Source organism: Anas acuta, chromosome 8 (genome assembly GCF_963932015.1).
Source record: "Anas acuta chromosome 8, bAnaAcu1.1, whole genome shotgun sequence".
Lineage (NCBI taxonomy): Eukaryota > Metazoa > Chordata > Aves > Anseriformes > Anatidae > Anas > Anas acuta.
Window position 1 is genome coordinate 10,401,623 of NC_088986.1, and position 19,277 is coordinate 10,420,899.

Sequence of the window (19,277 nt, forward strand, 5' to 3'; positions counted from 1 at the left end):
CAGCATTTGGGGGGCGGAATTTTGCAGCCCAGGGGATTCCAGGCATCCTGAACACCACGGGAGGGGGGTTGGTCCTGGTGCCATTGCTCTGCTGCTGCTGCAGCGCAGCCCCACTGCCGGGGGAGGGCAGCACGGCCCCGGGAAGGGTGGGACCTGGCAGGGTGGCTGGGATAATAAAGGGTCACCCTGCAGCCCCCGGGGTCACCACACACCCTGTGTGGGTGCTCCGGCATCCGTACACCCACCCCATAACCCAGCTTCAACCCCACAGAGCCCACGTTGCTTTTATAAGCTGCCCCACAGCCCCCACTGTGGGGTGACCCCATATCCTGCCCCGATCCCAAAGCTGTGAAGTGGGGAAAAAAGCGCTTTATTGGCGCTCCAGCAGCGCCCAGCCCCGCACCCCACAGCCTGCCCCATCGCAGAGCACCCAGCTGGGGGGTCGCAGCCTCTCCCCGAGCCCCCCGGTGGGGCTGGGGAGGGGGCACAGCCCCTATTTGGCGTGCGGGTCCAGGTGCCGGTGGTGGTCGCGGGGCCGCGTGCCGCGCCGGGGCCGGCAGAGCTGGGGGGGCACCCCGCTGCCACGCCGCAGCGCGTGGGACCTCCAGGCTGCCGCGATGCTCTCCACCTGCGATGGGGACATGAGTGTGGCTCCAACTTCCCCCCAAATCCCAAATCCAGCCCCCCAAAACCCAAGCAGCTCACCGGGATGAGCAGGTCCCGCTGGTTGTGGCTCTCCAGCGTCACCAGCTCGCTGGGTGCCAGCAGGGGCAGGCGCAGCTCCCGCACGGGCAGGGCGGCCACCTCGGGCACCGGGCGCCCCAGGACGGCCTGTAGGACACCCAGCTGTGCATCGGGCACCGGGGGGGTGTTTTGGGAACCCCCCCCCGACCCTGCTGTGCTGCACTCACCGAGCTGACGTGCGCCCACTCCCGCACGGCTTGCACCAGGTCCAGCTCGTCCACGGCCAGCCGGTCGCTGCGCAGCACCCGCGCCAGCACCGTGTCAGAGAGCTCGTGGAAGCCCCGCGTCCTCACCACCGCCTGCAAGATCACTTCTGGCACCAGCACCAGGATCATTCTGGTACCAGCACCCACCCCGACCCCCTCCTTCACATCATCCCGCACCCCAGCACCCCAATCCCTTCCACCATCCCCTGCTCGTCTCTCAGCATCCCCCCCCCCAAACACCATTTGGTCCCTTTTCTCCCCCAGCTGCCCCATCCTCACGGCCCTGTTCCCCCGTGCTGTGTCCCCGTTTGCTCCCCAAGCCCTGCGGTGCCCCCATTTCGGGTCCCCCCCGTGGCCGTACCGCGGTGCAGCTCTCGATGAAGGCCAGGCAGTGCTGCTGCAGGTCCGCCTGCCCGTAGGTCACCGCAGCCTGTGGGACAACACGGGCACCTGCAAGGGGGCCCAGGGCAGGAAGGAGACACCCCCCCAAAAAAAAACAAACCCTACAGAGAGTCCCCATATGCCACCAGCCCTGAGGTGTTCTCAGGCACCCAGGTAAGGGAAGCAACCCCGTGAATGGGTACCAGCATGTGGGGATGTGGATATGGGGCTGCCTGTCCCCAGCTTTCCCCACCAGGACACAAGGTTGGCACAGAGCCCCCCCAAAGTGCATCAACACCCTGGTGCCACCCCCCCAGCCTGCCCTATATCTCTATTCCCCACTGCAGCAGGAATTTGGGGTGCTCTTCTCCTCCCCCAGGAACAAAGCTCGTCCCTCGGCTGGCTCTGCTCGCTGCTGTGCCCTTCTCGGGGCACCAGGACATGTCCTTGTCCCCCCCCTGCGGTGTCCGCCCATGTGTGTGGGGTATTTGGGGTGCTGTGCAGCATCGCCAGCCCCGCTGCTGCAGTTGGGACCAGCGCTGACGCAAGCTGGGGGTGGGCAGAGCGTGTTGTTTTCTTCAGGTTTGTTTTGTTCTGGGGTTTTGGGGTTTTCTGTTTGTTTCCTCCGAGCCCGTTTTAGCTCTGTTTACGCCACGGTGGTCAGGTACCACGTGCGCCGAGAGCTTCTGCACGCCAGGGCCAGCGTCTCGCCCCAGGGGCATCGCTTCGGGCCTCGGGAGGTGGCAGGGAGCTGCAGGATCACGAGCGTGGGGCCGGTCCTGGGAGCATTTCTCCGTATCTCAGCAGGGTTTTGGGAACTGGCCCCGAAAACCCTGCGGATTTCCAAAATCCCAGTGCCTCCCAGTTTCACACAAACGGTGGCAATATCCCTGCACTGGGGAGCTCTGGCTGGCCCTGTGTGGGGGACGATGTCCTGGGGACACTGCCCTGCCTCGCTCTGATGGCCCTTGCAGCCCCAAAGGGACATCCCCAGGGGACAGGAGGGCTGCTGGGCTGGCAGGGGAGGGAAACCCAGCCCCAGCACGCAGCCAAGGGCAGAGGGGCCAGCCCAGCTCATGCCCCAAAATAGACAAGGTTATTTTTACCCTCCGTGACGCTGCTTGGGAAGCTGTCACTGGGTTTTCCCCAGACTGGTGTGTCCCCCCCCCCCGGCCCCAAATATGCCCCGTTGCCCACATGAGGGACTCAGGCACTGTCCTTCCCCCGGCACCAGGTGCCCCAGACAGCTCACCTGCAGCGCCTCGCAGACCTGCTCCACGCTCAGCGTGTCCTTGATGAACTCCACGCAGAGCTGGAAGCAGAAAGGAGAGGGTGGGAGGGCACAGCGGGGACCCAGCACCCCCCTCCGTGATGCTCAGCACCCCCTGAGCCCCCAGGACATGGGACAAAGGGACAAAGGGACATGGGACATGGGGCGGAGGTGCCTCCAGCCCTGCAGGGTTTCGTAAGGCAGGGCTGGGCTGGGGGATGAGGGCTTGCAGCACGGCGTGCGGGCAGTGATTCAGCCGGGGAGCGAGCCTGGGGTGACCAAACGCCACCAAGCTCATACCCCGGGGCAGGTCACTCAGCCATGGTCACAGCCCTGGTGACAGCAGCAGCTGCCGGGTGACCCCAGCTCTGCCCACGCCTGCTCGGAGAGGACGAACAAATGAGCTGCAGCCCCAAAAGCAGGTGGGACGCAGCCAGACGGGCTCCCCGCTGCCCACCCCAGCTGCCGCCCACACAAAGGGGACCCGAGCCGTGGTGTTGGGGGGGGGGAACGCGGGGGCTGAGCCAGGGTCAGGGTCCCTGGGAAACCCGAAATGACGTGATGTGCGGGGAGGAGCCGCCAGCTGGAGCAGAAGGGCCCTGAGTCACCGGCGGGGACAGGGAGATGAAGTCACCCTGCAGCTGGGGACAGAACCACGGGCTTCCCCGGCTGCCACTTGGTCACTTGATGCCCCCCCCCAGTCATTACAGCTCCCCCCAAGGGACACGGGGCAGCTCGGTTCGTGGCACGGCGTGGTGTGGAGGGAGGGGAAGTGCCGGGTCACGCCACATGCCCGGCTGTAACTCGGCAATGGGTCTGGTGACGTGTCCCCATGGGGACTCTTCAGCTCCCTCCTCTTCCTCACCCTGGCCCACTCCCTGTCTGTCTGTCCGTCTGTCCGTCCTGGTGGTGTGCTCCCACCGCTCCCTTTCGCTCCCTGCTCCCCAGACCGGGGATTTCCCGACAGCAGCCTCCTGACACGGCCGGAGGCACCGTGGGGGATGGCGTTGGGGCTTTCCTGCTGCCCTTTGTGCAGTGGGACATGCCGGAGGGATTCCCCAGCGCCGGGGGTGGGGGGCTCCCACCTGAACCCCCATGGGGGCTTCTGCTGAACCCTGTGGGAACCAATTCCCTTAGGGACACCTCTGGGGTTGGGGAACAGGGCTGAGCCTGTGCACATGGGTGGTGCCGTCCTCAGGGCCACCTCAGGTCATCCTTAGGGTCATTTTCGGGAGCCCCCCAGCACAGGGACACGGGGGGGGGACACGCCACCCCGGGTGCAGCAGGGCCATACCTTGCACAGGTCCTGCAGGCCGTACTCCACCGATGAGGTCAGCACCTCCAGTGCCTACAGAGACAGAAAATCCCGAGCTGGAAGCCACCCACGAGGCCCATCGAGCCCAAATCCTCTCCCTTTCTCCATGCAGCACCACCCAAAAAAAAAAAAAATCAACCCACCCCAAATCCTTCCGCCCCCTTCCCCACTCACGATGTGGCTGTTGAGGCTGACGCTGTTGGTGTAGAGGAACTCGATGACGGCCAGGAAGACGTCGGGCTGCACGTTGCCCAGCACGAAGGGGCCCTGGGGGGGGAGGCTGCCGGGGGGGTCCTCGCCACAGCCCCCCAGCATCCCCCGAAAAGCCTGGCAGCGGCACGCCAGCACGCAGCGGTGCGCGAACACCCGCTGCTGCTCCCGGCCCACCACGAAGGTCACGTCGCTGCCGAGGAGAGGGGAACAAAGTGGGACCCCCAGGGGCTGGGATGGGGCACAGGGTGGCCCCCCCAGCCCCATCTTTGTCCTGGGAAAGGGAGAGAGTGACGAGCGGGAGCCCCCATCCCAGCGGGGTGATGATTTAGGGGAGGTGCATTAAGGCACGGCCCAGCGCTTGTGGGGACCAGAGGGGTGTGTGGGGTGAAAGCAAGGCCCTCTGCCATGTTAACAGCAAAGTTATACATAAATAACCGAATAAATGGCTCCGTGGCCGTGGTCAGCGGGGCAAGAAGAGGGGAACGAGGTTGAGGCTGAAGGCTGTAGGATGCGGGGTGCGGAACGTGAGGCACAGGGGGCAGGATGGAGGCTGCGGGGTGCACGTTGTGGGCTGTGGGATGGAGCTCGTAGGGTAAAGGATATGGGAGAAGGGCTGACAGAGTGCGGATTTAGGCCCCCGCAGCCCAAAGAGAGGGGCTGAGGGCCGCGAGGAGCCCGGCCTGGCGGGCAGGGAGGGTGTGGGTTGGCGGCGGCCCCTCACCTGAACTGGGGGTTGTTGACCAGGGTGCGCAGAGCCGCAGTGAAGGTGGCCGCCTCGCCCTGCAGCCGCGCCGAGCAGGAGCGGGCCATGGGGGCAGGCGGAGGAGGAAGGCGGCGAGGGAGGGAAGGAGGGAAGGAGGGAGGGACGGAGGGAGGCTGGCCGGCACGGGGAGGAGGCCGCCACAGCACGGCCCAGCGCCAGGGAAAGCTGGCAGGAGGGAGCCTGGTTTAGGGGGGCCGCGGGGTGAGCAAAGGGGGAACAGGGGGTGGTGAGAGGGGGAGCCCACCCTCAGCCCTGCGTCCTTTGGGTTTTAGGATAGCAGCGGGGTGAAAGCACTCCCTGCCTTGCCCGAACCCAGAAGTGACGTGAGGGGGGTGCTCATTCCCCTTCCTGCTAAGTCCCGGGGGTGAGGGACGCGGTGGGGTGCCCCCGGAGGGGCCCAGCTTTCCTCGCCAGCACCCCAGGGAGCGGGGTCCGGCTGCCAGCGTGCTTGGCAGCGCGAGCCGGCAGCAGGCTATAAATACCTCGGCGGCAGATAGGAACACAAAGGCCGGCCCCGCTTTCCCCAAATAGATCGCAGCACGGCCAGACAAAGGCGCATTGATGGGGCGGCCGCGATGTACCAGCTGGGCTGGGCTCCGGCAGCAGGGAGAAAACCCCGCTCGGGGTTGGGGTCCCGGCCAGACCTGCCCTGATTTGGGGCATCACAGCAGCAGGGACCCTCAGCACGTTGTGGGGCTCAATTCCCCAGCACCAGGCTGTGCTCCATGGGTGCTGCCCACCCTTGGGTACCCACCATCCCATAGGGAAAAGCATCGCAGGGGGATAGGTACCCAAAGGATGTGATTTTTTATTTTTTTTTTGGGGGGGTGCAAGCTGGGTTGCAAGCTTTTCCTTCACTTTTGACACCCACAAAGCATTTTTTGGGGCTGCCAGGAGATGCTAAGGACATAGGGGACATGCCCGGAGCTGCTGTCCCCAAGCTGGCTGTGGCCCAGGCTGCAGCTGGCACAGCTCTCAGGGAACCGGGGGCAAAAGAGGACAACGGGGCTGTGCAGGGACCGGGAAGCAAGGAGTTACGCAGCCGTGGATGGGGAGTTGCAGTGTCACGTAGCAACACTTCACACTCCAGGAGCTCCCCGAGCTTGGACCCAGGGGACCGAGGGGAAGAGGTCGGTGCTGGGCAGCCACGGGCATGGTGGCTGGAGCTGGGTCACGCAGGGAGCGGGGCTGGGGGCATGGGTGGGATGGGGTGCAGGGATATGGCACCGTGTCAGCCCCAGCTGGATTGGGGTCCCACAGCAGTTCTCAGAGCCACCTCTCCCCTCCAGCCTGCCCATATGGCCGAGCAGCCAGCCCCAGAGCTGGCCCCGTCCACCCAGGTGATGGCCGTGGATGGCACCGAAGCCCCTCAGCCCCGGACCGCCCGCCGAGGCTCCAATCCCACAGCCCCAGCACGGAGCACGGAGGAGGGCAGAGCACCGCAGCTGCTGTCCCGCCGCAGCTCCATCCTCAGCACCCTCCCGGCACCCCTGGCCAGCCGCCGCAGCTCGCTGGGGGCAGCCCCGGGGGGCAAGCGCCCCTCCATCGGCCCCTGGATGCTCCACAGCCGCGTGAGCTTCTCGGGGCTCCCCCTTTTCCAGCCCATCCCCGAGATCCGCCTGGAAAACACCTACAGGATGGGGCCGGACGAAGGCTGCGGGTTCAACGCGGGGCGGGTGCAGCGGGTGCTGGAGAGGGTCCTGGCGGGGGTCCTGGGGGGCACATCCTACAGCCCCCAGGGAGGTGCCTCGCTGGTGCACAGCCTGGCCGAGCTGCTGCGGGGCCGGGCGAAGGAGGTGGTGCCACCCCGCTACAAACTGGTGTGCTACGTGCTACTGGGCCAGCATGGCCAGCAGAGCCTGCTGGTGGCCAGCCGGGCACTCTGGGACCCCCAAAGTGACAGCTTCGCCTCGGCCACCTTCTCCAACGCCTCCCTCTTTGCTGTGGCCACGGTGCACGGGGTCTATTTTGAGTAGGGGCTGCCTCCCCCCAAGAGCCAGCCCTGTAGGGGGAGAGCAGGTGGAAATAAAGGGATTTGTGCCAGCCCTGGGTGGATGAGCTGTGGTGCATGTGGGGAGCCAAGGGGATGGCCCACGGTGCCCCTGGTTGATGCACATACTTTAGTGGCTTGCAAAAAGTCCCAAGCTGCAGGAAATCCAACCCAAAAAGCTGCATTTCCCCCGAGGCCGGGAGCAGGCAGCAGTCGAGGGCCATACCCTGGAGGACACGGAGAAGTCCAGCCCCTTTCCCACAACCCAGGCTGCTCCCCGGCAGGGCAGGAGGTGAGGGATCTTGTTCCAAGCGAGCCTGCAGAGCAGGATGAAGCCCATTAATCCCTCCTCGTGGCTGGCTCCATGCCCAGCTCACATCCCGTGACACCAGGCAGCGCAGGGCACCCCACAGCCCTGTCCCTGGGGCAGGAGCCACAGTCCCTGCTTCCCCCAGCACCAGCCCTGGAGCAGCTGGGGCTGACAGCAGGGGATGGGGTTGAAGGGGGAGGAGAGGCTGAGGCAGCTCCAGGGCTCTGCAGCTATCAGCAGGATGCAAATCCTGCTCCTCCTGCCAGCCCCAGGGGCACAGGAGGTAAAAGATGAGGTCCTTACACCCATCCTGGCTCTGGTCCTTAGGGTCTGCATAAGGCACCCAGGTCCCCCACCAGCTCCCTCTCCTATTTCCTGAGCCCAAACATCATCAGGAGCAGCCCCAGAGCAGGGATGAAGATGGGGATTGCTCTGCCCCACTCTGTGACCCCAACCCCAGCTCCAAACGCAGCAGAGACCGCTTGCCCTTACACAAATAAAGTTTTATTGAGGTAAGTCAGGGACAGGGGAGCTGCACGTGGACAGACCGAGAGAAAATAAATAATTCCATATAAATAAGATGCATAAATAGTCCCAACCTGGCAGAGACTGCCGCGAAACAAGAAACCTGCCCTAGGTCACAGCCACACAGGGGCTTTTCCAGGCAAAAAAGCCCACTGATCCCTTTCCCCTGCCCTCTACCAAACCTTGAGTTGTACCAGACAAGTCCCAATTCGGGAGCAGCTGGGGTCCAGCTCAGCCCCCCCTTAGTGTAGCAGATGTGGAGAGGCACGAGCCACCCCACACAGCGCCCCACACCCCTGTCCATCCCCTGGGGGGGGTCTTCTCCACCCCACAGCACCAAGCCTCGAGCTCACGGCCATGCAGAGGGGGAAAAGGCAGCGATTGCCCACAGCCAGGGAGCAGCACGGGTGTGCAGACCTGCTGCCGTGATCACAGCCACGTGTGTTCAGCGGGTGGCCGCTGAGGTCCGGAGTCCAGCTGAGCACCACAACGCGCCCCCCGTCCCACGGGAAGGCAGGAGGAGACCTCTACGTCCAGAGAGGGTCTCTCCAAAGCACCGCGCTAGGCATCGGCCCGCTCCTGGAGGAGCTTGAGGATGTACCGGAGGCGCTGCTGGAGCTCCGGCGAGCAGCCCAGCTCCTGGATGCTGCCCAGCTTGTAGGTGTAGGAGTTGCGCTCCCGGTTGATGTAGGTGACAAGGCAGGAGTGGTCAGGCTTGCTGATGATCACCTTGGTGTGGTCATTGTAGAAGTTCACCTAGGAGACAGGTGGGGCTTGGCTTGGCCTCCCGCAGCGCAGCAGCAGCGGGGCTGGAGCCAGGCTTCCTGCCTCAACCCGTTCCTCCTCCCCAACCTGCCCCACGGCAGGAACGCACCGATCCGCCGAGGTGCCTGCCACCAGCAGCAGCTGGGGCACCAGAGCAGCTCCCTGCACCCACAGCTGGCCTTTGCATTTGGGTCGTGGTGGGCAAGGACTAACACGGGTCACGAGTCCCACGGTGGCTTCCCCAAAGCGGCACCCCCACAGCACCCTACACATACCTGCAGGGTGCCGCTGCTGAAGAGCATCAGCAAGGCCTGGTCCGTCTTCACCCACTGCAGGAGGAGCAGGGCTGGCTGCCCAAGGTCATCTATGCTCGGCAAGTCACCTCCCTTGGGGAGAAAGGACCGTGTAAGCCCCCGGTCCCATACCCGTGGGCATTGCCCTCCTAGCAGGACACAGCCCCAGGGGCTCCACCCAGCCACAGACTCCAACCAGGGAGTGCCACCCAGGTGACACGGCCAAACCACAGCCCAAATGTTGTCCCAGCACCTACCTTCATCAGATGCTGCTCCATGTAGGACGCGAAGTAGCGCAGCACGCTCATCTGCCCCTGCAGCTGCTCGGGGACAGCGGAGGCGGGGAAGGCGAAGTGCTTGCTGTTGGTCTGGTTGTAATGCACCGTCCTGGCGGGGGGGCACAGCGTTAGCCACCCCCTGCACCGCCTCCCCTCGCCCCTTTTCCCACCCCAAGGACTGCAGCCCCTTCCCCGGCGCTCACTTGTGGTTGGGGGAGAGCGCCATGTGCGTGCCGTTGTTGAAGAGCACCCCGATGCTGCGGTTGGAGAGCTGGTAGCCGAAGCCGTACTTGTTGGAGTAGTCCACCCACTTGCTCACCCAGACAAACTGCTCGTGCCGGGCCAGGGAAGCCGGGTTTCTGTTCGCTGGTGGGGAAGGGAAAGGGGTGAGCAGAGCAGGCACCCCCCACTCAGCTCCCCGCTGCGGGGTCGGGCGGTATTTGGGGTTCCATTTGGGGTTCCCAAAGCAGCACCCATGCCTCTACGCCCTCTCCCGGCTGCTTTACCTGGGGGCATGCAGGACAGGCAGGTCCGCAGGAGCCGGACGGCCGACTCGATGATGGCAGAGGCGGTGATGCAGTCTTCAAAGGCTGCGGAGGGAAGATGACAGCCCCTGAGTCAGCCGGCCCCGCTATCAGCCGGGGCAGGGCAGGAAGCTCGGGGCAGGTGGGGTGGCCGGGACAGGCGTTGCTCACCTTCGCAGCTGCTGGCCATCGTCCCCCGGATGGACGGGGACACGGATTTGTGAGAGGTCTCCTCCACCAGCGTCTCCACGGGGCTGGAGCCGGTGCTGCGGCAGGACCCGGGGGTGGCCTGGGGGGGACACGATGTCAGCACCATCCCGCATGCTGTCCCCGGGAGGGGTGCGCACGGACTCGGGGCTGCTCTCACCTCGTTCCCTTCCACCGTCTTGTAGCTTATCTGCCGGCAGATTGAGGTCTTCATCAGCCCGGTGACCAGCTTGGAGATGTCGTCCTTGTCCTCCGAAGGGCCCTTCTTGGCTGGGGAGGCAGGGAGCCGTGAGCACAGGGGACGGGGACATGGGGGCCACCCCCCCCCCCCCAGCAGGCTCAGCTCGGGGTGGCAAGCGGCTGCCTCCCACTTTCACTTCCCAGTTCTCAGGCAGCAGCAGAGGGTTTCCAGGAGGAACTGTCCCCATGGGTTATGGGGCAGCATCCGCTCCCTAGGCGCACGCCCATGCCTGCCACCAGCAGCGGAAGGGCAGGGACAAGGGGACAAAGGCAGCAAGCGCTGTCCCCAGGCAGGGGACCCCCCAGCAGCGCTCTCCAGAACCCATTTCTCCCCAAAGAAAGGGTCACCAGGAGGTTCCCGTGCGAGCACGTGGACTCACCCTTGGGTTTCTTCTTCCCGAAGAGCGTCTTGGTGACTTTAGCAAAGAGACTTTTTGCTGGGTTGGGGGGGCTGAGCTCCGGAGCCATCACGCAGCTGCTGGGAGGGAGCTTCTCCGGCGTGTAGCCCTGCGCAGGGGTGAAGGCAGAGGTTTGGTTTCCACCGCCCACGTGCTTCACGCAGAGCTGCCCCGGGCTGACCGCAGTCACTCGCAGCCCTCCTGACAGCCAGCTTGCGTTTCCGTCAGCCCTTGGCTCCGGGCCTGGCATTTGGGTATTTGGGGATCAGCGGCACGGGAAGCAGCCCCTGCTGTGGGGTCAGGGAGCACACCGGATCCCTCGGTCCCTCCACAGGCCCTGCGTGACCCCAAAAGCCTCATCCCACCCTGTTAAGGGTGGAGGCAGGACTCCAGCCCGCTCACCTTGAAGAACTCGTGGTCCAAGATCTCCTCGAGCGTGAGGCGGTCCTGGGGGTTGCGCCTGAGGATGCCGGCGATGAGGTGCTTGGCGGGCAGGGAGAGGAAGGCGGGCAGGGTGTACTCCACCTGCTTGATGCACCTGTAGGTCTCCTTGAGGTCCGAGGTCTCGAAGGGAGGGTTCCCACACAGCAGGGTGTACCTGGGAGGCGAGGCACGTGCCACGGTCACATCCCTGCCAGGTCTGTGACTCAGCAGCACTTGGAGCGAGGAAGCTGGTGGCGTTGGGACGGCCACACCTGGCCGGGAGCACCGCTTCCAGCCCGCCAGGCTGCGCACACATCCGGCCACGCTTCCTCCTCGCGACTGCCGACAGCAGCAGGCGAGGAGCCCCGGGGACCGGGACAGGGCTGGCAGGAGGCAGCAGCCCCATGGCCCTGCCCCACGGCCCTGCCCCACAGCAGAAAACCACAGCAGGAAGCTTGCGGCAGCGACCGGCAAGGGCTCGAGTCACCGAGGCGGTGCAGCGATCGCTCCCCGTGCAAACAAGCCGCCAGCCACCGATATTTTCCATTGTTTATCTCGCTGGTGGGGTGGCTGAGCTTTGAAGCAGAGCTCGGTGTGACACCAGGACCTGCTGCTCGCAGCACCCCGGGGTGCCCAGAGGCACCTCTCAGCAGGATTCATCCACTCACAGCCCCTCTCCCCTGCCCTTCAGCATACCAGGGACACAAAGCGCAATGGGGCTTCCCCACGGGGCTCCCCACAGCCCCCACCCCACCCCGTGCACTTACATGACACAGCCCAGTGACCACACGTCTGACTCCGGGCCGTGGCCCTGCCGCAGCAGCACTTCAGGGGCCAGGTAGTTGGGGGTCCCACAAATCGTCCTGCGGGGCAGATGGCCAGCTCAGAGCCTGCTTTGCATCCCACACCGCTCCCCGCCCGTAATTCACCCTGCAGCTGATTCCCCTCCCCTAATTTGAGCCCCACAGGCTCCCTCCATCCACAAGGAGCCCTCCCCCAGCTCCTGGGGGGCGGCAGCAGCTGCTCGTGGCGAGCCGTCGGGAAGAGCTCGTCCTAGACACAGCCGGGAACGGAGCCTTTGTGTCCCAGCCTGCGCACCCGGCCGGGCACAATAGCCATAGCGAGCGCATTGTTCTCCCCGAGGGCTGCGGGCACGCTCCTGGGGGAGCCACAAAGCCCCCAGCCCCCTCTCCTCGCCTGCAGCTGGGGCAGGAGTTGCTACGAGAAGAGAAAGGGAAGCTCAGACTCACTTTTTCTTCTGGTCAGAGGCGTCCTGGCAAGCAGCTAGACCGAAGTCCCCCACTTTCAGCTCCATGTTTTCGTTGATGAAGAAGTTGCCTGCAAGACCATGGTGACACGTCACCGCCCGTCCCTTCGGCTCGCCGCTCCCCGCGTGGCTCCGTCCCCAAACGTGACACTCACCCAGCTTGAGGTCCCGGTGCAGGATGCCCTTGAGGTGAAGGTATTTCAAGCCGGAGATGATTTGTTTGAGGTAATAGCGCACTTCAGGCTCCAGCAGGGTATGGCGGGCCTTCCAGATGTGGGCCAGCGACTGCAGAGGGAGAGAAGGCAGCTCGGTGACGGCAGGCAGGGAGGGCAGGCAGCCGTGCTGACTAGGCAAGGGGCAGGCAGGGTCAGAGCCCGTTCTGCCAGGAGTTGCACAAACAATTGTCCTGCCATGGCTGGAAGCTCAGCATGCTCCGGGCTTGGCACAACCAGGGAACCACGGGGCTTTTGGTGGTGGCAACGGGGGCTACGGGCTGCCAGCATGGGCAGGCTGCTTATGGGGGACTTGAAACCCCAGTGCTGTGCAAAACCAGCACCTCAAACAAAGCGCCCACTGCTCCGCCCGGGGACACGGAGCCCTCACCTTCCTGCTGCAGTGCTCCAGGAAGATGTAGATGCTCTCCGCGTCCTCAAAGTGGTGGGAGAACTTGACGATGTGCTTGTGGTGCAAGTCGCGGTGCAGCTCGATCTCGTTGGTGATCTGAAAGGACGCCGAGGCCACGGGTGAGCGCAGGGTGCCCGTTGGAACCCCAGCACCCCCCCAAAGCTCCCCCAGCGCCTACCTTCTCCCGCTGGTGGGGTTTAGCCACCCGGCTGTGAGGAATGACCTTCACGGCGTAGGTTTTGTTGCTGGAGAGGTCTGTCATCTCGTAGCATCGTGCGAAGCCGCCCTGCGAGGGGGAGAAGAGGTGGTTGGGGAGGCTGACAGGCAGCTCTCCGCCCCTGCCGGCTCCTCGCCGCGCAGCCCGGGGAGCGTCACACGTTGCCGGCTGCTGCGTCGCCCACTGAGATCTGAACCACGATGCTCTCAAGCCGGGATTTTCTTCACCCTGTTCTCATAAAGCCTCCCGGGCGTTTTTTCCCTCCCACCACTACTGGACTCCTCCGGCAGCTTTCCAGATGCCAGCTCGCCCGGAAAGCCCTGTGCAAAGCAGGGGGGGACCGGAGGCCACCACCGAAAGGCAGCGCTGGATGGAGACAGGTTTTTCCTGCCGTGATGTCAGCCTCCAATCTGCACACTCAGCTGCCGAGCCCGCCCGGGCCGGGCTGGGAACAAGCAGCCTCCTCCTACACAGAGCTCGCAGCGGGAGGAAAAGTTGCGTGTGCCGCAGCCCCAGCGGCCGGGCCGGCACCCCTGGGAACCGGGGCAGCCTCCGGCCCACGCACACCCCGCGGGGCGCCCCGAAACCGATCGCGCCTCCGATAAGGCGGCGGGGCCGGGAGCCAGCCCGGCTGATTCACGGCTCCCGGCACGGAGGAGGAGGCACGGGGGGTCGGGGGGGAGGCAGCAGCAAGGCCCCCAGCCCCCTCCCAGCTCCCCCCTCACCCCACAGAAGCAGGGCGCTCCCCATTCACCCCGCTGCCACCCTCTCGTTATCCCTCGGTACCTTCCCGAGCAGGCGGCCCTTGCAGTAGGAGCGACCGGAGAGCGGGTCGGTGATGAGCCGGCTGGTCTCGGCTGCCCGGTTGGGCGGCGGTGGCGGCGGGGAGGGCGAGGGCTGGGCGGGCAGGCAGGCGGCGGTGGCGGCGGGGAACGGGGGGAAAAGGCCGGCGTGCTCCATGGCCATGGCGGCTGCCCCGGTTCCCGTCCCGGTTCCCGGTCCTGTCCCGGTTCCCGGTGCTGCTGCGGCTCCTCCGCCACCGGCGGCCCCGCGCACGTGGCCCCGCCGCCGCCCCCCACGCTTGGCGCTGGCGCGCCGGGGATCCCGCCGGTTTTATCAATGGGCGCGGTGACGTCACCCGAGAGGCCACGCCCCCCGCCGGGCGGCCCCGCCGCGCTCTTAAAGGGGCAGCAGCGCTGATAAAGGGGGTGGGGAGGGGTGGGGGGTAAAGGGGGTAAAGGGGGGTCGTGTGAGGGCAGGCGGCCGCTGCCACCTCTCTGCAGTGGTTTGGGGGAAGGAGACAGCCCTGCCCCTACGCGGGGGGGCGGTAAATGCACACCCACCAGATATATGCCCCCCCCCCCCCCCAGGCACTGAGACCCCCATGGACAGGCTCCCCTCTAGGCACAACCCCCCCCCCCAGGCACAGGAATCCCCTCAGAGACCCCCCAGGGGCACGCAGAGACCCCTCCTCAAGTCCCTTCTGTCTCTCCCAAGACCCGCAGACCCCCCTCTCCGTGCACATCCAGGGGGGATTTTGAAGCCCACCCGCATGCTGCAGACCCTGCCCCCCCATGCACCCACCCTGGAGGCAGCCAGGCGCCCCCACAAAGCCCCCAGTGGGGTCCCAGCCCACCCCAGGTGGGGCACTGGGGACATGGGGGGGTGACAGGAGATGCAGGTGGGCTGCCCGGCCACGCTGTCCCCTGGGTGCCTGCCCTTGTGCCACGCTTTGCTGGGTCTGGCCGTGCTGGCCCCAATGTGCAGGGAGGGGTGTCCGCAGGGTGCAGCGGTGTCTGTAGGGCGCTGTGCCACCGCGGTGCTGCTCTCTAATGGCCGTGGGCGAGAAACGTCTCAGTGTCACCCAAAATAGGCCACGGATGGATGTAGGGCAGCAGGACGGGCCAGAAAACCACGGCACCCTGCTCTCCGGGATCAGCAGCGTTGCAAAAGCCCCTCGAAAGCAGATCCTGGTGCCCTTCAGGATAGCAGGACCATGTGCAAGTCCCTCGCTCTGTGCCAATTTCCCCTCTGCTCCCCCAGGGCAAGCTCGGGGCTCTGCTCACCGATGCCTGATGTGCTCCTGAACACCCCAAGGGTTTTGCATGAGCACCCCTGGCCAACCAGCCCCACATTTCGCAGCACATCCCCCGGGATGGGAACTGAACAGACCTGCCCGGAGGGAGAGATGAAAGGATCCGGCTCTGTTTACTTTCCTCTTGGCTTTCAACCTTCGGCGGAGGAAGTGTGTGCAAACGCTCTGCCCGGCAGCACGCCCGGGTTCCCCCTTCGGGGAAAGCTGCCCCGGTTTCCACCGGGGCCCCAGGGCTCCCCTGGGCAGGGGTGGCGTCACGGTGCACCTCTGCCTTTCCGACAGAGGCCCCGGCGCGGGGCTCCCCGGGCAGAGCTGAGTCAGCTGCTGGAGGCAGCGCGGGGGTGGAGGCACCCAAGGGTGCAGGGAGGCCCCAGGGAGGTGCTGGGGGCAGCGGGACAACCTGCGGGGGCTCGTCCCGGGGCCTCCTGCCGGGAGCCAGCAGCTCTGCTGCTCTCCTGGCTCGGGTTGGGCTCTGGTGGGTGCCCACGTCCCCCCCTCCAGGGCTGGGGCACCTCACCCAGAGGGATGTGGCCCAGGAGCAGCTCCCCCCACCTGCTGCTCAGCCCTGCCGTGATGCAGGAGAGCATCAGAGCATCGCAGACGGGCGTTTGCCCACGCAGCGAGCTCAGGCAGGGAGGAGGAGAGCGTGGTTTAATGTCAGCAGGATGCCGAGCCTGCGGAAGGGGAGGCTCTGGGGTGATCCCACTGCTGCCTGCGCCTAGCGGGCTGGAGCTGAAAGGAGAAGGAGCAGCAAGGAGAAGGGAGCTGCACGGAGAACGGAGCCACCTCTTTGGGGAGGTGCCCAGCGGAACGAGGACAGGCGCCCGCTGCAAGTTGCATCGAGGAAAATTCCACCTAGATGTTAGGAAATGTTTTTTTTTCCCCTCGAGCGTGGTGAAACGCTGCAGGAGCCCGGAGAGGCTGTGGGACCTGTGCCCTACATGAAACCCAGACCCAGCCTGGTCCCCCTGTGACCCCCCCGGTGCTGCTCGGTGGCAGCAGGAGCTGGGAAGCCAAACCCAGCTCTCTTGGCAGTACCCGGGCAGGAAGAGCACAGAAAGGGCCCTGGGATGGGGAAGCTGCCCGTGAGGAGGTGACAGCCCTGAACCCATCAGGAGTGGGGTTTTCCCCCTCGCTCAGCACTCTCACCCTGCACAAGGTGATGATGATGAGGGGAGGGCAACGGAGCCGGGGGAGGAAGCGGCAGCACCGGCTGGGGAAGCGCCGAGGGGAAGCTGCAAATCCAGGCAGAGCCGCCTGGAGGGAGAGATAAAAGGATCCTGATCCCCTCGGGTTAAGGCAGCACTTTGGGGGGGGTGGGAGGCAGCCTGGGTGGGCAGGAGAGCAGCCAGCGGATCCCAACCCCGCTGTGGTCACCGTGCTGAGCACTGCCCATGGCCAAGCCGCTGCTCCCCTGCCCCGTGCCTCAGTTTACCTGGCTCCTCGGGGCAGGGTGCACACCGCCGTGAGCCCATGCCCGTGTTTTTGGGGTGTGGAAACGCAGCTCCCCTCTCCAGTGCTGCTTCCCCTGCAGGTTGTGGTGCTGCGCCCGACCCCACATCCTCCATCCCGGCCGGGTGTGGGGTGGAAGGAAGTCAGAAGGGGCCCCATAGCGCTGCAGAGGGCGGCTGGCCCCATTGTGACCCTTTTGGTCCCCATCCTGCCACCACAACCACCCCGCATCCTCGCCCCAATGGGGCTGGGGGGCACATCGCCCCCCCAGGTGGGGAGCAGGGGGCTGGGACCTCTCCCCCTAGGAGAGCGGGGAATGGGGCAGACCCCAGCCCGGCCCCTCTGCCATGATTTTGGGTGGGGGGGCGAGGAGCTGGAGGCTTGTGGGGGGGCTCTGTGGGGGTTAAAGAGGGGGTCTGGGGGGGTTGCAGGGGGCTCTGGGCTTTGGGGGATGGAGAGGGGGTGGTTAGGGAGGGGTGCCTGGGGTTGGGGGCGTTGGGGTGCCCTGCTTTTTGGGGGCACAGCGGGGCGGGTGGGAGCCCGGAGAGGGGTCGGGGCAAGGGGGGGGCCGAGCTGGGGGCGGGGGCCGGAGGTGTGGGGCGAGGCGGGCCCCGGGGCGGCCGGGTTCCGGCGGGGCCCCCCCGGCAGCGAGGCGGAGCCGGGCGGCGGCGGCGGCGGCGGGGGGAGCGCGGAGCGGCCCCGGGGAGCATGGGGCGGGCGGCGGCAGGTGAGCGGCGGGGGGACGGGGATGGGACGGGGGGAACACGAGGAAAAAAACGGGGGGGACACGGGCGAAACCCTTGGGGAGCAGCGGGACGGACCCGTGGGTGGCATCCCCGGGGTGCGGGGAGCGAGTGCGGGGCGAAGGGAGGGAGCGGGGGCGTTTTTGGGGATGGGGCGGGGGGGAGAAGCCCCCCGGCTGTGGGGTCTGGGTGTCGGGACCCTCAGCGGGGTGCTCATCCCCTCGGCTGTCCCGCAGGCACGGCGCTGCTGTCCCTGTCCCTGTCCCTGTGCCTGCTGCTCGCCACCAGCTTCGCCCGGGACGCGGCACCGGAGAGCTGCAACTGCAGCCAGCCCCTGGACTTCGAGGCTTTCCGGGCTGCCCCCCTGGCCGAGAGCTGCTGCCTCAACTTCAGCAGCTCCAACGTCTCCCTGCTGGACTGGGGGGCTCTGCTGGGGGTGCGGGGGCTGCGGGAGCTCGACCTCTCGCGCTGCGGCATCGCGGCCATCCGCAACGCGCAGGGTGTCCCCGTCACCCTGGAGGTCTTGCACTTGAGCCACAACCAGCTGGAAAGCCTCCCGGGGGGGTTTTTGGAAGACGCCCCCAACTTGAGGATCCTCTACCTGGACTGGAACCGGCTCCGGGAGCTTCCCCAATCCTTCCTGAAAGCCTCAAGGCGGCTGCAGGAGGTCTACCTGGGCTACAACGCCCTGACCTTCCTCCCCAGCAGCCTCCTGCAGCCGTCCCTGCGGCGGCTCCAGGTGTCCAACAACAGCTGGGACTGCAGCTGCGCCCTGCTCAGCGCCCTGCAGGGCCGGCCCGACCTGGCCACCGAGCTCACCTGCCACACGCCGCAGCGGCACCGCGGCGCCGAGCTCCTCAGCATCCCCCGGGACGAGCTGTGCCGCTCGCACGGCCTCACCGCCCTCTTCATCTGCCTGCCCCCCCTCCTCCTCCTCGCCACCATCGCCTGCTGCTTCTGCAAGAGGAAGAGGAAAACCAACTACAGCTTTGGGGGCAGACGCCCCCCCGTCGCCGCCGCCGCCGCGGAGAGGGGCAGCGCGCCGGTGCCCCCCGAATCCCACCGCTACGTCCCCTACGAGCTGCCCGCTGCCCCCTCCGAGAAGGAGAAGAAGGTGCTGCTGGGGGGGGCGGCGCTGCCCCAGCCCTCCCAGGACCCTCTGGAGAGCAGCAGGGACCTGTACGAGGAGGTGGAGATCCGGGTGGGATCCCAGGTGCCGCCCCACGAGGCGCAGCGGGGCGCGGGGCCGGGCACCCAGCGGGGAGCCCCGGGAGCTGGGGGGGAGGAATTGGGGGGCAGCGGGGCCGAGGGGGACACGGTGAGCGTGAGCGATGTCCTGAAGGACTCGGCCGACCGGGAGAAGATCTACATGAACCAGGCAACCAGCTACTACAACCTGGTGCCCGGCATCGAGCTGGAGGACTCGGACAACCTGGAGTACGAGAACATCGACCTGCACTGAAAGGGGGGTGGGATGCGGGACTCGGGGGGCACCGGGAGGTGGCTGTGGCTGGGAGAGGCCACGAGCCATCCTGCCGTGGCTTGCAGTGTGTGGTTGTGAAGCTGCACCCCAAAATTCCCCCCCTTTCCCCTGCGATCCCGTGTGCGCCCCTCGCTTGCCACGTGCTGCGGCTGGGCAGGGCTGCGAGCGGCTCTGGGCACCGGGGGGCTCCCTGCATGAGGTTTTTGGGGGCACAGGAAGGACGTGGAGAGGAGGTGGGGGCTGCCCCGTTTGATTTTTAGGGCCAGGTGACAACAGTGTGCGTGCCAGGGCTGCTGTTTGCACGAGGGCTTGTGCACACACGTGTGCAAGGACTGGGCATGGACAGCCCTGCTTGTGCCGCGCCCCGCTCAGCAAAAGGCTTTTGTTTGAGGGGTGTCCATAGGGTGCCACCGGAGCAGGGGGGCGCCCCTTGCAGCCTTCCCTCCCCAACGTGCTGCCCAGCCCTGCCGGAGCCAGCTCCTGCTGCGAAATAAATCATTTTACTCCTGGCACCGTGGCTGTGCCCCGTCTCTGCTGCGGTGGGTGCCGGC

At 66.2% G+C, this 19,277-nt stretch overlaps 5 protein-coding genes across 6 annotated transcripts in view; 3 read left to right on the forward strand and 2 right to left on the reverse strand.

Moving 5' to 3' along the window:
- The window catches only part of KIF2C (kinesin family member 2C), a 77,348-nt gene that overhangs the window by 27,195 nt on the left and 30,876 nt on the right, over nt 1–19,277 (forward strand). The window lies entirely within an intron of this gene.
- Nucleotides 101–5,010, reverse strand: BTBD19 (BTB domain containing 19). Its single transcript, XM_068689892.1, has 8 exons — nt 4,851–5,010; nt 4,091–4,319; nt 3,896–3,949; nt 2,584–2,643; nt 1,312–1,380; nt 912–1,043; nt 706–831; nt 101–628 (listed from the first exon to the last, which is right to left on the reverse strand). Exons 1-8 carry the CDS (start codon nt 4,937–4,939, stop codon nt 494–496), a joined length of 894 nt encoding a protein of 297 aa, XP_068545993.1. The 5' UTR covers nt 4,940–5,010; the 3' UTR covers nt 101–493.
- Nucleotides 5,006–6,935, forward strand: DYNLT4 (dynein light chain Tctex-type 4). 2 transcript variants are annotated; one of them, XM_068689890.1, is made up of 3 exons: nt 5,015–5,093; nt 5,787–6,022; nt 6,182–6,935. In XM_068689890.1, the coding sequence occupies exons 2-3, from the start codon at nt 5,810–5,812 to the stop codon at nt 6,866–6,868; spliced, it is 900 nt and encodes a 299-aa protein (XP_068545991.1). In that variant the 5' UTR covers nt 5,015–5,093; nt 5,787–5,809; the 3' UTR covers nt 6,869–6,935. The 2 variants fall into 2 exon arrangements, with proteins under 2 accessions (XP_068545992.1, XP_068545991.1); XM_068689891.1 differs by lacking the exon at nt 5,787–6,022 and having other exon boundaries at nt 5,006–5,093.
- On the reverse strand, nt 7,675–14,106 carry PLK3 (polo like kinase 3). Its single transcript, XM_068689887.1, has 15 exons — nt 13,740–14,106; nt 12,915–13,022; nt 12,716–12,832; nt 12,268–12,397; nt 12,096–12,183; nt 11,613–11,708; nt 10,825–11,020; nt 10,405–10,531; nt 9,945–10,054; nt 9,749–9,866; nt 9,560–9,643; nt 9,257–9,419; nt 9,033–9,162; nt 8,758–8,868; nt 7,675–8,473 (listed from the first exon to the last, which is right to left on the reverse strand). Exons 1-15 carry the CDS (start codon nt 13,917–13,919, stop codon nt 8,279–8,281), a joined length of 1,953 nt encoding a protein of 650 aa, XP_068545988.1. The 5' UTR covers nt 13,920–14,106; the 3' UTR covers nt 7,675–8,278.
- On the forward strand, nt 17,103–19,238 carry LOC137860085 (leucine-rich repeat-containing protein 26-like). Its single transcript, XM_068689889.1, has 2 exons — nt 17,103–17,227; nt 17,480–19,238. Exons 1-2 carry the CDS (start codon nt 17,209–17,211, stop codon nt 18,703–18,705), a joined length of 1,245 nt encoding a protein of 414 aa, XP_068545990.1. The 5' UTR covers nt 17,103–17,208; the 3' UTR covers nt 18,706–19,238.

Excerpts from the sequence above, each read along its gene's own strand:
- BTBD19 (XM_068689892.1), bottom strand. The coding sequence starts at position 4,939 with ATGGCCCGCTCCTGCTCGGCGCGGCTGCAGGGCGAGGCGGCCACCTTC. Across the intron at positions 3,950-4,090 it reads TCAGCCTCAACAGCCACATC|GCACTGGAGGTGCTGACCTC; the intron begins GTGAGTGGGGAA and ends CTGTCTCTGTAG. Across the intron at positions 832-911 it reads AGTGGGCGCACGTCAGCTCG|GCCGTCCTGGGGCGCCCGGT; the intron begins GTGAGTGCAGCA and ends GGTGTCCTACAG.
- DYNLT4 (XM_068689890.1), top strand. The coding sequence starts at position 5,810 with ATGCCCGGAGCTGCTGTCCCCAAGCTGGCTGTGGCCCAGGCTGCAGCT. Across the intron at positions 6,023-6,181 it reads CAGGGGACCGAGGGGAAGAG|CCTGCCCATATGGCCGAGCA; the intron begins GTCGGTGCTGGG and ends TCTCCCCTCCAG.
- PLK3 (XM_068689887.1), bottom strand. The coding sequence starts at position 13,919 with ATGGCCATGGAGCACGCCGGCCTTTTCCCCCCGTTCCCCGCCGCCACC. Across the intron at positions 13,023-13,739 it reads AGGGCCGCCTGCTCGGGAAG|GGCGGCTTCGCACGATGCTA; the intron begins GTACCGAGGGAT and ends TCCCCCTCGCAG. Across the intron at positions 11,709-12,095 it reads GCCTCTGACCAGAAGAAAAA|GACGATTTGTGGGACCCCCA; the intron begins GTGAGTCTGAGC and ends TCTGCCCCGCAG.